This window comes from Camellia sinensis, chromosome 1 (assembly GCF_055761805.1).
Source record: "Camellia sinensis isolate YWXY chromosome 1, ASM5576180v1, whole genome shotgun sequence".
NCBI classification, from domain to species: Eukaryota; Viridiplantae; Streptophyta; class Magnoliopsida; order Ericales; family Theaceae; genus Camellia; species Camellia sinensis.
The window spans coordinates 235,544,947-235,559,138 of NC_138961.1; the positions used below are offsets into that span (position 1 = coordinate 235,544,947).

General features: G+C 37.4%; 1 protein-coding gene across 1 annotated transcript; it reads left to right on the forward strand.

The window, feature by feature from the left end:
- The first annotated feature begins 281 nt into the window (after positions 1-281).
- Positions 282-13,619, forward strand: LOC114263238 (serine carboxypeptidase-like 25). The gene is given in 9 exon segments (XM_082898446.1): positions 282-644; positions 4,204-4,407; positions 10,401-10,457; positions 10,460-10,554; positions 11,392-11,679; positions 12,367-12,497; positions 12,606-12,701; positions 12,835-12,940; positions 13,193-13,619. Coding segments are annotated over 9 exon segments (1,401 nt in total). The 5' UTR covers positions 282-364; the 3' UTR covers positions 13,337-13,619.
- Positions 13,620-14,192: the final 573 nt, after the last annotated feature.

The following is a 14,192-nucleotide window of genomic DNA, read 5'->3' on the forward strand; positions in this document are numbered from 1 at the left end:
GATAGAACCTGAGCTACCATAATATTTGTGAATAGAACTTTTAAATAATTAACTCTTAATATTTTCATTCATCCAACTTATAAAATTAACCAATCTCTTTGCCTCTGCCCCAATACGATATGAGATGGAGTAGATTACTACAACTCGCCACAAATTTGACCCATTACCATATCTACTTTCATTTTTCTGTTCCACTTTTGAATTTTTTTATTTTTTATTTTTTACTGTATTAACCTTGATGACACTTTATACTCTCTCTTTATTTATCTCGTACGCAGAGGTAGCAGTCCTTGTATACTTGGCATAACACAAACATCTAAACAACTAGGACACCATTTTTATTTTCCTTTTAGCTTCTTCACATATGAAGGCCATGGCCATGACCAAAGGAAAGATGTTTGTTCCCATGGTCTTTGTTTTACTACTTGTAGTGCATTATGTGGGTGGTGCTACATACGAAGTAAAAGAAGAAGAAGCTGAAGATGACCGAATACTGGGACTTCCTGGACAGCCAAAGGTCTCCTTTAAGCAGTATTCAGGGTACGTGACCGTCAATGAAGTAGCCGGTAGAGCTCTCTTTTACTGGCTCACCGAGTCTGTTCATCTTTCCTTTTCCAAACCTTTGGTTCTTTGGCTCAATGGAGGTTAGATTTCTCTCTCTCTCTCTCTCTCTCTCTCTCTCTCGGGTCTGGATTTGTTTTCAAAATCATGTCTCAAATGGGTCATTTGAAGTCATCAAGGCCATGTTTGATTGGTCTGCAAAATCTTGTCTCATCATCATCTTCATTTATTTATCTTAGAAGGGCTCATTTCAAGTCTTAACTAAAACTATTATATACCTTGACACTGTTGGATTGCTTTTCAGTTGTTTACTTGCCTTACTCGTCATATATTATGGGGAAAATTAATAAATTATTTCATTAATATGTAAAAGTGCTTGATTGATGTGTAGGACAGATAAAGTGATTTTGAATTTTTTTTTTCAAAATTACTAAACCAAACAAAATTTTAAATTTTTTTTTCTAAAATTACTCTCCCAAAAACAAACCAAACAAGGCAATAGATTTTTATCTTTATTTTCTATTTTTTGGCTAGAAAAAGAACATTATTAAAACGTAAAAGAAAATTTATATATGTCCTATATGCGTATGCAATGTTTCCTTTGAGCCCGTGACGATACAGTGCTCAATATTTGATTGTGAAAATAGAGATATCATTTTTTGCCCCCCTTCTATTGAATATCTATTTTAGATAATTTTAGGGATGTCAAATTTTTTACCAAATAAATGACCAAATGTCTTACATAGGTGTAGTCATTTATTTGGTAAAAATTTGGGACATATAGCATTTTTCATCTATTTTATGATAGGATCAACCCCTCCCCCCCCCCAAAAAAAAAATGGTAATTACATTCAAGTGATGTCAAGAGAAAAAGTTTATAATGAAAAAATTTATAATTTTAATTATTAATATTTATAAAAAAAATTCACTGATTTATAATTACTTTTTCAAAACTCCACTAATGCAATATATTCCAAAAAAAAATTTAACCGTTTTAAAATAAATTTCTATTAAGAGCATCTCCAACCCACTAGGCATATGATGCTTGTTAGTCAAAATGCCTAATATGACTCACTTTTTTCAACTCCAATGCACTAGGCATATGCTTAGACATTTTGGCTCAGCTCACATTCACTAGCTACATGTAGCTAGCCTTCAAGGTTAGGCAAAATGTATTTAATCATTAAGATTATTTCCCTCCATCTTTGTTGCTGACGTGGCATTCTATGAAGTTAATAGTATTTGGATGAATAGCTAAAATAAAGAGCATGGTTGGGGTAGAAACATGAAATCGTTGACAGGCAAAATAAAATGTGTATTTTATAGTAATATTTAGATAGGTAAAATGCCTACTACCATTGGAGATGCTCTAAAGTATCATTTAATTTAATTATACAAATATCCCATCACATGTGCATTTTTTTTTTTTTTTTTTGCAAGAATAGTATTTCTCTAATAGCAAATCCAGAAATATATATATATATATAATTATTTTTAAAAAAATAAATGATCTATATTTATTATAAATACAACTTATATTTTATTAATTTTAAATCTACATTACACATTCATTTTCGAGATAATATTCCCGACACAGTTTCATGTTGTATAGCATTGTTGTTTCTTCAATGGTTGAGGCACCAAAGTCTAACCCTATTTTCTTTCATTTCAAAAAAATGATTATATCAAAGCTTGAACATAGAGAGGGGTAGCTATATAGCTTTTGGAGTGAGAATATTCTATTTGTGAACATTAATTTCTTAAATAAGGAAAAGGTCTTTTGGTGGTGGGGAAATTACTGTACTCCCTCACTAAACCCAGTCTCTGACTCTCCACCTATAATGTGTTGATCCAAAAAATACATCATGACCTAACCACCGACGGACAAGTTTAAGACTACCCTCTCTCTCTCCTCTCTCTCTCTCTCTCCACATTTATATTGCATGGATAATTAGCAATGAAATTCAATGCTTGAAAGCAACCAAAATGAGGCCTCATTTATTGAGTCCTTTACCCATTACGTTTTTTTAAGTAACATTGTTAGGTATCATGAAATTTTTTTTATAAAAATTATCATGAAAGATTTGTGACTTTTGGATTACACTTATAACAAAGCATCTCACACTAATTAAGGTAATTTAAGGATCACAAATCTTTCATGAAAAAATTTTCACGATCCCTAACATTTCTCTTTTTTTTAGCTACACCTTCCCCATGTACGTAGTCAACAACCATATTTACTATAGTATAATTCTAGAATTTGAAAAAATTAGCAAAAATTATGTCTAAAAAAAATTGGAATTTGACCGACCCGACAAGATTCAAACTGTAATATTTTAACAAAAATGTTAGATATTTTAAAATTTTTTTAAAAATTGTATCAAATGTCTCATATAGGTGTAAAACGAGACTCACATTGTATGAGTCTCACACTCATGTGAAACATTTGATAAAATTTTTTATGTTTCTAACAATACTCATATTTTAATTGTTTCAAGTTAAAATTATTTGTTCGTTATCATTAACGGAACAAGAAAAAGTTAGATAATTTATTTCTTTTTTTTTTCTTTGGGGTGGTGCTAAATGGCGGAACAGGAAAGATATTAATTCTAAGTAGCCTCTGTTATGTCTTAACACGGCCTAAGCTTTTGTCATGTGGTTTGAATTTGAGTTTGATCAGCTACATAGAGCAAATTTTTTTCTTTGCTTACTTTTTTTTTTTTTTTTTTTGATCAGCGAAGAAAAATTATATTAAAAAGTATAAAATTAAAAATACAGAAAGATAACAGAAATCGAGAGAGATTCGAGATAGTACAGATTATCCCTACTACTGCTATTCGTAACCATCTAACGAACCCCTCGGCCTCACGAAATAAAAGATTAAACAAAAAAATAAAGAGAATTAAGAAGAACTTAACACCAAACACCAAACCCAAATCCCCTAACACACCAACCCAACCACTGCAAACCCAAACAGGACAAACACCCAAACAGGACCTCCACCCAAGCAGAACAAACACCAAACATCAACCACTGCTAACAATGAAAAAAAACCCATCAACCCTCTAGAATAAAAAAAAAAAACCCTTACAAACCAAACACACCACTACGACACACCCAGCACAGAACCACCACTAACCAATACAACCCGAGACCCATCAAGAGATTAAATACAATGCACCCCACTAACTCTCACTCTCTCTCCCTTACACCAGCTAAGTTTTCTTTCTGATTTTGGCTTTGTTCCTCATCTCCATCTCGATAAAATCCTTCAGGAAAATGTCTTCTCTACCACCAAAATCGATCTGCAATTTCTGGCCCATTTGTAAGGTTTCTTTTGCTTCAGCCAAAAGGAGTCTAAACTCCTCTTCCTCGTCTTCATCTTGCTGTTCCAGTTTCTTTGCTTACTTACCTCCTAACAAAGAAACAAAAAACAAAAATAAATAAATAAAAGAACAAAAAATTGAAAAAACAATTCTTTCTTGAGAGACTCATGTCATATAAGTTTCTAATGTGTTATATTGTGCATACATTAGTATAGATCACTTTTGATATGTCATTTGGGATTAAAATTTGTTGATTTCACTTGATGTTAACTTTATTCCTTTGTTTTATTTCTCTATATATATGGTTAAATTGCAGGTCCTGGATGCTCTTCTGTGGCATATGGTGCATCAGAGGAAATAGGACCTTTCAGAATAAACAAAACAGTCGCAGGATTATATCTTAACAAATTCTCATGGAATACTGTAGCAAACCTATTGTTCCTCGAAACTCCTGCCGGTGTCGGCTTCTCTTATAGTAATAGGACATCAGATCTCCATGACACCGGTGATCTTCGCACCGGTATAACCCACAACCTCCTCTCATTGCCATTTTTCACTTCCAAACTTCGAAAAATTTACAAATATAGAAGGATTTTTTTTTTTTTTTTTTTTTTTTTTTTTTTTCCGGTGGTGTCCCTAGCGTTATTATTGTTTTTACTTATCTAAGGCATATTATTAGAGTGTCCAAATTGGTAGGGCATGTTTAAAGTTGTTAACATATACTATAATATGTATATAATATAGTATGATTAGTATATAATATATAGTATGTATATAATATAATATATAATCATGTATATTCCTTGTCGCTGCTTTCGGCCGCCCGAAAGCAGCCCGCCCTTCTTTCGGCCCTCTTTTCTTTATTTTATTAAAGTAACTCATAATGATGTCTTGTAATTACGCTCCTATATTATGGAGCTTCTCATTTGGTTTCAATATAGAGTTTCAACAACAGAGTGTTTACTCTCTCAACTCTCTCTCAACTTATTTTACATCTCTCAACTTATTTTACATGGTATCAGAGCACAGGTGTCTTTCCTAACCTCTATTTTTTTTTTTCCCTCTCTTGGCAGCTTGATCTCTCATCTGCAGATTGTTGCCCCTCTTGTCCTTCTCTCAAATTCAGTTTGGACACCACCGAAGCCTTCCTCTCCTCACTACGGATCCACGGCCACCGGAATCGTCCTCGTTCGCCGCCGCACGCGCCTTCACGCGCCCTTTGTGTCGCCGGCCAGTCGCCTGCTTCCGCCTTCAGCCTCCCACGCGCTCCACGCGTCCCCAGTCGCCTGAGCCACCTCTTTCCGCGCCCACGCGCTCCGCGTCTGCCAGCCCTGCCAGCCGTCCGCGTGAGCCATCTGACCCGCGTCCCTCGCGCCGGCTCGCCCCCCTGCACCCGCTTTTCTCCTCGGCTCCCCACCTCGGCTCCAGCCGGTCCGGCTTCAATCGGTTCAGCCCCTTTCCCCAGCCAGTTCACCCCCATTTTGGGACCTTTTTGGCCGGTTCAGACCGGTTTCTGACTATTTTTGCCCTTCTGCACTCACTGGTGCCCTTGGAATTTTCAGATTCTCCCTTGATTGTGCTGTTTTTCTCTCATGGATCGCTTGGACTTCTCTAATCACCCTATTTCCGTTATTCTTGACGGGACTAATTATGTCCTCTGGGACAAGCTATGTCTGGCTTCCTCAAAGGAAAGAAACTTTGGCGCATCATCACTGGGGATGTGTGCAAACCCATTCAAGGGCCCACGGATTCTGCTGCCCCAGACTCTGCTACTAAATATGTCGACCGCCTGGAAGATTGGGATAGTAAAAACTATCAGATCATCACTTGGTTTCGCAATACTTCTATTACCTCTATCAGCCTTCAGTTTGGTCGGTTCCAACTTGACTCTGTTTCCTCTCCTGCCAAAGACATCTGGGAGTTTCTACAAGAACGCTATCAGACTACTGGCCTTGCTCACCAATATCAGCTTCTGAGTCATCTTCACCGTATGTGCCAAGAAACAACTCAGAACATTAATGATTTCCTCTCCCAAATGTATTCTGTTTGGGATCAGCTTGCTCTTTCTGAACCTCCCTAGGATTGTACTAAGGATGTTGCCTTGTTTATTACTTACCGTGACCAACAACGCTTGGTTCAGTTTCTCATGGCTCTCACTCCCCGATTTGAGCCAGTACGCGCATCTCTCCTTCATCGCACTCCTTTACCCACTCTTGAGCAAGCAATTTCTGAACTCCTGTCAGAGGAAACCCGATTTGGTACTCTCCATTCACACCATGTGGACTCTGTTCTTGCCACTCCCCAGCTTCGAAGTTCTCCATCTCCACCTTCATCCCAAAAGTCTCATACCTGCAATTACTGTAACAACCGCCATCTTCCGTCCACTCATCTTCTGGTAAATTGTCCAGTTCGTCTTTGTCGGTTTTGCAACAAGACTGGCCCTGGTCATCTCCAGCAAGATTGCTTCCGCAATCCCGCCCGTGCCTCTCGCACTGGTTCTTCCACCGGGAATTTTTCTCGCAGTCACTCTCACCGTTCTGGGACTCCGTTTAAACCAATGCCTGCTCAACGCACTGCTGCTGCTGCCTCAGAGGATTTACCTTCCTCTGTTCCTATAGACCCTTCCACTCCAGTCTTCTCTCAAACCGATGTCGACGCCATGTTTCACCACTTTTGGCAGAATTCCGGTACTCCTCCATCTACTGCTTTATCTGCCACCGCAGGTAACTCTTCTTGGTACTTTGACTCCGCTTGTTGTAATCACATGACCTTTGACCCTACTATTTTTACTCCTCTCTCTTCTACTCCTCATGTTCCTTCTATCCATACTGCTGATGGGTCTCTTCTGTCTGTAAGTCATGTTGGTTCTGTTTCAACCTCCCACTTATCTTTATCTCATGTCTATCTTATGCCTGCTCTTACTTTAAATCTTATCTCCATTAGTCAATTATGTGAGCATGGTCTAACTGTTACCTTTTCCCGTTCTGGTTGTTTGGTGCAGGACCCTCGGACGGAGCAAACTCTTGGGATAGGCCGTAAGCATGGACGTCTCTACGAACTCATCCATCTTCATGTTCCAGATTCCTCTCAGATCACAGCTCCTACCACTGCTACCACTGCTCCTCCTTTATCTCCTTTTCAGCTTTGGCATTGTCGTTTAGGCCATCTTTCTGTTGGTCGTTTAAAATCTTTAATTTCCAGTGGTCATTTAGGTCATGTAAGTTCTGATGTTTTAGATTGTGTGTCCTGTCAACTTGCCAAACAACCTGCCTTGTCGTTTAATAAAAGTGACTCTGTTTCTCTTGCCCCATTTGATCTCATTCACTCTGATATTTGGGGACCCTCTCCTACTCCTACTATGGGAGGCGCACGCTATTTTGTTGTTTTTATAGATGATTTTTCTCGTTTTACATGGTTATTTCTTATGAAAAATTGCTCTGAGCTCAAACAACTTTATTACAATTTTGCTGCCATGGTTCAAACACAATTTTCTAAAAATATTAAGCTTTTTCGCTCCGATAATGCCATGGAATATAAAGATTTTGACTTTCTTTCTTTTCTTTAGCGTCATGGTACTCAACCTTATCGTTCTTGTCCCGGTACGTCTCAACAAAATGGACATGCTGAACGGAAACATCGCCATATCCTTGACACTACTCGCGCCCTCCTTCTATCTTCCTCTTGTCCGGAACATTTTTGGGGAGAGGCAGCTCTCACTGCTGCTTACACTATCAATTGTATCCCTATACCTGTCATTCATAATCATACTCCTTACGAGCGTCTGCATGGCACCCGTCCCCCTTACACCACCCTTAGGGTTTTTGGATCTGCCTGTTTTGTTCTTCTCCAACCTCATGAACGTACCAAACTTGAACCACGCTCTCACCTCTGTTGCTTCTTAGGATATGGTATTGAACACAAGGGGTATCGTTGTTGGGATCCTCTCTCCCAGTGACTCCGTATCTCTCGTCATGTCGTCTTTTGGGAACACAAAATGTTTTCCTCTCTCTCTCTCTCTTCCGTTTGTCCGTTCCCTCATCCACTTTGTTTTTTACTGACCCTTCCACGGATCTGTTCTCTGATGAGTCTACCCCACCACCCTTACCAGCCTCTCTCGAGTTCTCTGATGAGCTTACTCCATCGCCCCTCCCGGCTTCTCTTGAGCCTGCCTTGCCTACTGGTCTGTCCCATGCACCTGCTACCTCTGATGGTCCTGCTCTTGTTCCCTCGGGATCCTCCCCTCCTGGTGAGTCTCTCCCTTTGGCTCCTCCTGCCTCTACTCGACCACACCGGGTAACTCAACCTTCTACTCGTCTTCGTGACTTTATTGTTGGTTCTACTGCTTTTTCTACTTATGAACCGACCTCCTATCGTGAGGCTCACTCTAATCCTCTTTGGCAACAAGCTATGACTGATGAATTGCAGGCTTTAGACAAAACTCACACTTGGGACATTGTTGATCTTCCTCCTGGCAAGACTGCCATTGGTTGCAAATGGGTTTACAAAATCAAAACTTGTTCTGATGGATCTATTGAGCGCTACAAAGCCCGCCTTGTTGCCAAAGGCTTCAATCAAGAATATGGTATTGACTATGAGGAGACCTTTGCTCCTGTTGCTCGTCTCACCTCTGTTCGCAGCCTGATTGCGGTTGCTACCACTCGACACTGGGATCTTTATCAAATGGACGTGAAAAATGCTTTCCTTAATGGTGTTCTTCTTGAGGAGGTCTACATGCAACCTCCTCCTGGGTCTACTTATCCACCTCATAAAGTCTGCAAACTTCAGCGTGCTTTATATGGTCTCAAACAAGCTCCGCGCGCTTGGTTTGCCAAGTTCAGCTCTACTATTCATGACTGTGGTTTCACCTCCAGTTCTTATGATACTGCTCTTTTTATCCGGACCACTGCTCAAGGGACCACCTTGCTTCTTCTTTATGTAGATGACATGATTATCACCGGTGACGATCTTGATGGTATTCTATGCCTTAAACAGTTTCTTAGCCATCATTTCGAGATGAAAGACCTTGGTCCTCTCAGCTATTTCTTGGGTCTTGAAATCTTCCATGATTCCACGGGGTCTTTTCTCTCTCAGGCTAAGTATACCTCTGATCTTCTCACCCGTGCTGGTCTTACGGATTGCAAGACTGCCTCCACTCCGCTGGAACCTCAGAGTCGTCTTACACCTCTTGATGGCACTCTTCTCTCTGATGCTACCCTATATCGTCAGCTGGTTGGCAGCCTTGTCTATCTCATTGTTACTCGTCCTGATATTGCCTATGCCGTTCATATTGTCAGCCAGTTTATGTCAGCTCCTCGTACCTCTCATTATGCTGCATTAGTTCGTATCCTTCGTTATCTCAAAGGTACCTTGTTTCATGGACTTCATTATTCCGCCCGCTCCTCTCTCCAGCTTCGTGCTTTTTCCGATGCTGATTGGGCTGGGGATCCTACTGACCGGCGCTCTACTACCGGGTTCTGCTTTTTCTTGGGTGATTCTCTTATTTCTTGGCGCAGCAAGAAACATTCTCTTACTGCTCGCTCCAGTACCGAGGCCGAATATCGTGCTCTTGCTGATACTACTCAGGAGCTTCTCTGGCTTCGTTGGCTTCTTGCTGACATGGGTGTTTCCCCCACTGGCGCTACTGCCCTTTTTTGTGACAATCACAGTGCTCTTCAAATTGCTCACAATGATGTTTTTCATGATCGCACCAAGCACATTGAGATTGACTGTCATTTTATTCGTCAACACGTCACTCGTGGTACTGTCCATCTCCATCCCATCTCCTCTGCTGATCAACCTGCTGATCTCTTCACCAAAGCTCATTCTCCTGTCCGCTTCGTTGAACTTGTCTCCAAACTCAAGTTGGTTGATGTTTGTCCTCCTTGAGTTTGAGGGGGGCTGTTAACATATACTATAATATGTATATAATATAGTATGATTAGTATATAATATATAGTATGTATATAATATAATATATAATCATGTATATTCTTTGTCGCTGCTTTCGGCCGCCCGAAAGCAGCCCGCCCTTCTTTCGGCCCTCTTTTCTTTATTTTATTAAAGTAACTCATAATGATGTCTTGTAATTACGCTCCTATATTATGGAGCTTCTCATTTGGTTTCAATACAGAGTTTCAACAACAGAGTGTTTACTCTCTCAACTCTCTCTCAACTTATTTTACATCTCTCCACTTATTTTACAAAAGTGACTAGTAAGACTGAGTTGTGATGAATATTGGTGTTGCACTTTGAACATTGCATGGCCACAAATTAATCTGTTGTTGACCACCTTTAGCAAATAAATTAAGACAGGACAAGAATGGTTAACATTGCTCAAGTAGGGTGAGACATCTATATGTGGTCCCTTTGGGGACATTCATGGAGTCAATGCTGCATCAGCTATCATCCACCTTATGATATTTCACAGTAGAATGATTTTTATTTTTTTTGGTCCAATATTAATAGTATGAGTAATAATATTGCAATGGGAGATTAATTGTTATATATATGCAGCGAAGGACTCTCTGCAATTCCTAATCCGATGGATGGAACGGTTCCCACGTTACAAAGCCGAGAAGTATATCTCACCGGAGAGAGCTATGCCGGCCATTATGTCCCTCAGCTGGCTAACTCTAACAACCACCCTATAAATTTGAAAGGATTTATGGTAATTCATCAGTCATATATATGTCATATTCTCATTTTTAAAAAAATCTAAAAATGATCTATTGTTGACAAATTTGTTTTGATTCAAAAACCCATTTTAAATTTCAATGTTCAGTTCATGATTACTTGTGAATATATAAGAGAAAAGAATATTTGTATTCACTGGACTTAGTAGTTTACTTTGTGAGTTTAGGATCAAGTTATTTTATTTTATTTTGAACTTTGTCATCTTTAGTAATTTTTTAAAATTTATGTCAAGATTTATTAATTTTCACATCTGTCTAGAGTAGATAGATCTAAAAATAAAAATAAATCCAAAGTTTTAATTTTTTTAAACTTTTTTGGTCTATCTACTCGAACATCAACCAAAAAAAAAAATATATATATATATATATATATATTAAAAACTGAATCTCAAACACACCTATGAGTTCGTTTGACAAGTGATATTTTGGTTAAAATATGAGTGAACAAAATTGAAATATTTGAGAATAACTTCTTAATTTTTTATTACTAAAAACATACTAAAATAGAAAGAGTGAAAAGGAATCTTTGAATTTTTTTTTGTAGAGTAACAATAAATAAACAAAAAAAATTATATATATTAATATGACTTAATAGTGACTTTCCACTTTAAAATATATACTCATAAAAATTATTTATATTTAACAATATCAATACCACATTATTATTTTTTTGAGGCTTTTTTGTATGAATAGAATTTTCCATTTTTTATGGCTTTTTCTAATAGCTTTTTAATTTTTTTTATTCACTTCTTAATTTCTTTGGTTAAAATAACTAATTGCCAAACCACTCCTAAATGGGCATTGGAATGCAGGTTGGCAATGCAGTGACAGACAACTATTACGACAACCTCGGAACAGTGACATACTGGTGGAGCCATGCCATGATCTCCGACAGAACATACCGGCAACTAATAAACACTTGCGATTTCAGCCACCAAAAGGCATCGAATGAGTGCGAATCATTGTTCAATTATGCGATGGATCAAGAATTTGGAAACATTGATCAGTACAACATTTATGCACCCCCTTGCAACAACTCCGATGGAAGCGGCACTCACACTGGCCGCCATACCATACATTTGCCTCATCGACCCCATCCGGTATATGAAAATCGTTATATATATATACAGAAGAAGAAGAATTTAGATCAGCAAGAACAAAATGAATATATTTTTCTTACTGACATAAGTGCAATAGTAGTGATTAACAAAAATCTGTAGGATTTTATTAGTTTGTATAGTTTTACTCCCACACTATTATTTGTAGTCTTGTTTGACAAAGCTTGTTTATAGTTAATTTACCTTAAATTTTAAAATCACTTACTTAACTAATTATACTTTGAAAAGATACTTGGTGTTTGATAATTTTTTTTATTTTTTATTTCAATTTGTTTACTTTCCAGTTCAAAAACTGGAAATAAGAGCAAAATGCCAAGTTGGGTTAATGATAACTTTTTTAAGCCAGATTTTTTAAGTTGTTGGCAGCTTAAAATTTCAATACCCAACTTTAAAAAAGTTCTTTTTTAAAAAAAAAAAATTTTGAACTGAAAAAAGGAAAATGATTTTTTTTTAGCCCAAAAAAAGTAAATAAATTAGTTGAGATTATGAAAAATCTTACCAAACAATAAATATTGTCAAAAAAGTACAACAACTAAAACCACCATTTTCAACACTTTGTCAATAAGTTTACCAAACTGAATATCACATAAATGATAATGACTAGTAAACTGCAATTATTATTATTTCCTAAAATATGAAATTATTAATCTCCTTTTGTAATTTGGTCAGATATTCAGGCAGATATCAGGGTATGATCCTTGTACAGAAAAGTATGCAGAGATTTACTACAATAGGCCAGATGTGCAGAAGGCTCTCCATGCCAACTCCACCAAAATTCCATATAAATGGACTGCTTGCAGGTTATTTTAATTTCCATTTTCATTATATATTGAAATATTTGAATTGCCATTTCTTTTAACTATGATCACTAGGTGCTAATGAAAAATGTTTAAAAAAAAAATTTACAGCCTAGAATTAAATGGAAATTGGAACGACACAGATATATCGATTCTTCCCATATATCGGGAATTGATTGCTGCTGGTTTGAGAATTTGGGTTTTCAGGTTGGCAAATTTCAATTTATTACTCCTATATATAATCATCATCACCTTTCTAAATTAAATATCAATATGGTTATGCATTGAATGTACTTAGACAACTTATTTCTTTTTTGGTTGTCAAAATTTTCTATTCTAGCGGCGATATCGACTCGGTAGTACCAGTGACTGCCACTAGGTACTCCCTTGCACAACTCAAGCTGCCTACCAAGATTCCATGGTACCCTTGGTATGTTAAGAAACAGGTTAGTAACTAGTACTTTTGGTTTTCAATGTCATAACTTATAGTGATGTTCTAAATATGGAAATTTTTAGAGAAAAGTGCACAAAATGCAGTATTGGTAACACCGATCTTGTTGGACTGTGAGCCCCATTCCAGATGAATACAGTGCTGCTACTATTGCATTTTGTATATTTTCTTTTTCAAAAATTGTGTATTTATTGTTATTGCATATAACTTAATAAATGTGGGTTTTTTGGGGGGTTGGTTGATGAAGGTGGGAGGGTGGACCGAGGCATATGAAGGGCTAACATTTGCAACAGTGAGAGGGGCAGGTCATGAAGTACCACTTTTCAAGCCAAGAGCAGCCCTTCAACTCTTCAAATCATTTTTGAGAGGGGAACCCCTTCCAAAGTCTTGAAATATTTATATATATATATATATATATGATTGGAAGAACAATGTGTGTGTGTTTTTTTTTTTTTTTTTTTTTTAATGTATTAACTGTACTATAGGTAGGTATAGAACTTTTATTTCAATTATTAAAATATATATATTGGAGTGGGGGGCAAGGGAGAGAATTGAAAAGAAAGAATTGTACAGGAGGAATGGAGTTGGCTTTTGTTTGTAACTACATGTACTGGTTTCAAGTTTTATTAGTTCTTCAGGAGAAATAATCAAAAAAAAAAAAAAAGGAAAAGAAAGGTGCAAGAAAGGACATTAGTTGATGTCATATTTTTTTTTAGAACATAGAAAACATGATATTAATAAATAACAACATTACATAAACAAGATTTTAAAGGGTCATCCCAACCAAATAACAAAAAAAAAAAAAAAAAGAAGGAAAAAACGGCTACGATCCAGTTGATGTCATATGTACGGGAAAGAAATAGACCTTCTCGTATAATTCTATTGATCAAGTCTGCGCTCCTCCGTACGACGTCGCTTTACTTCCTGAAAACACAAACGTGAGCTAGCCAGCAGGTGGATGCCGGATACCTCTTCGATGCCTAAGTCAGCAAAATAGACAAATAGACAAAAAGCTCTGTGTATTCAGGAATCAAAGTTGTGTTACCTCTCCATAGGTAATGTTGTGAGCTTTTATAAGTTCCGTGTGGCACAATCCTAGTAGGACTCTTACTCCTCTCTGTAGAATCCTCCTAGGAGTTACATTCCCGAAAGATAATGCTTATTCTTCAACACCCCCCTCACTACTTAAACCAAGTGAGATGGTTTTACCATGGTCGGACCCCAATATAACCAAGGTAAGCATGGTT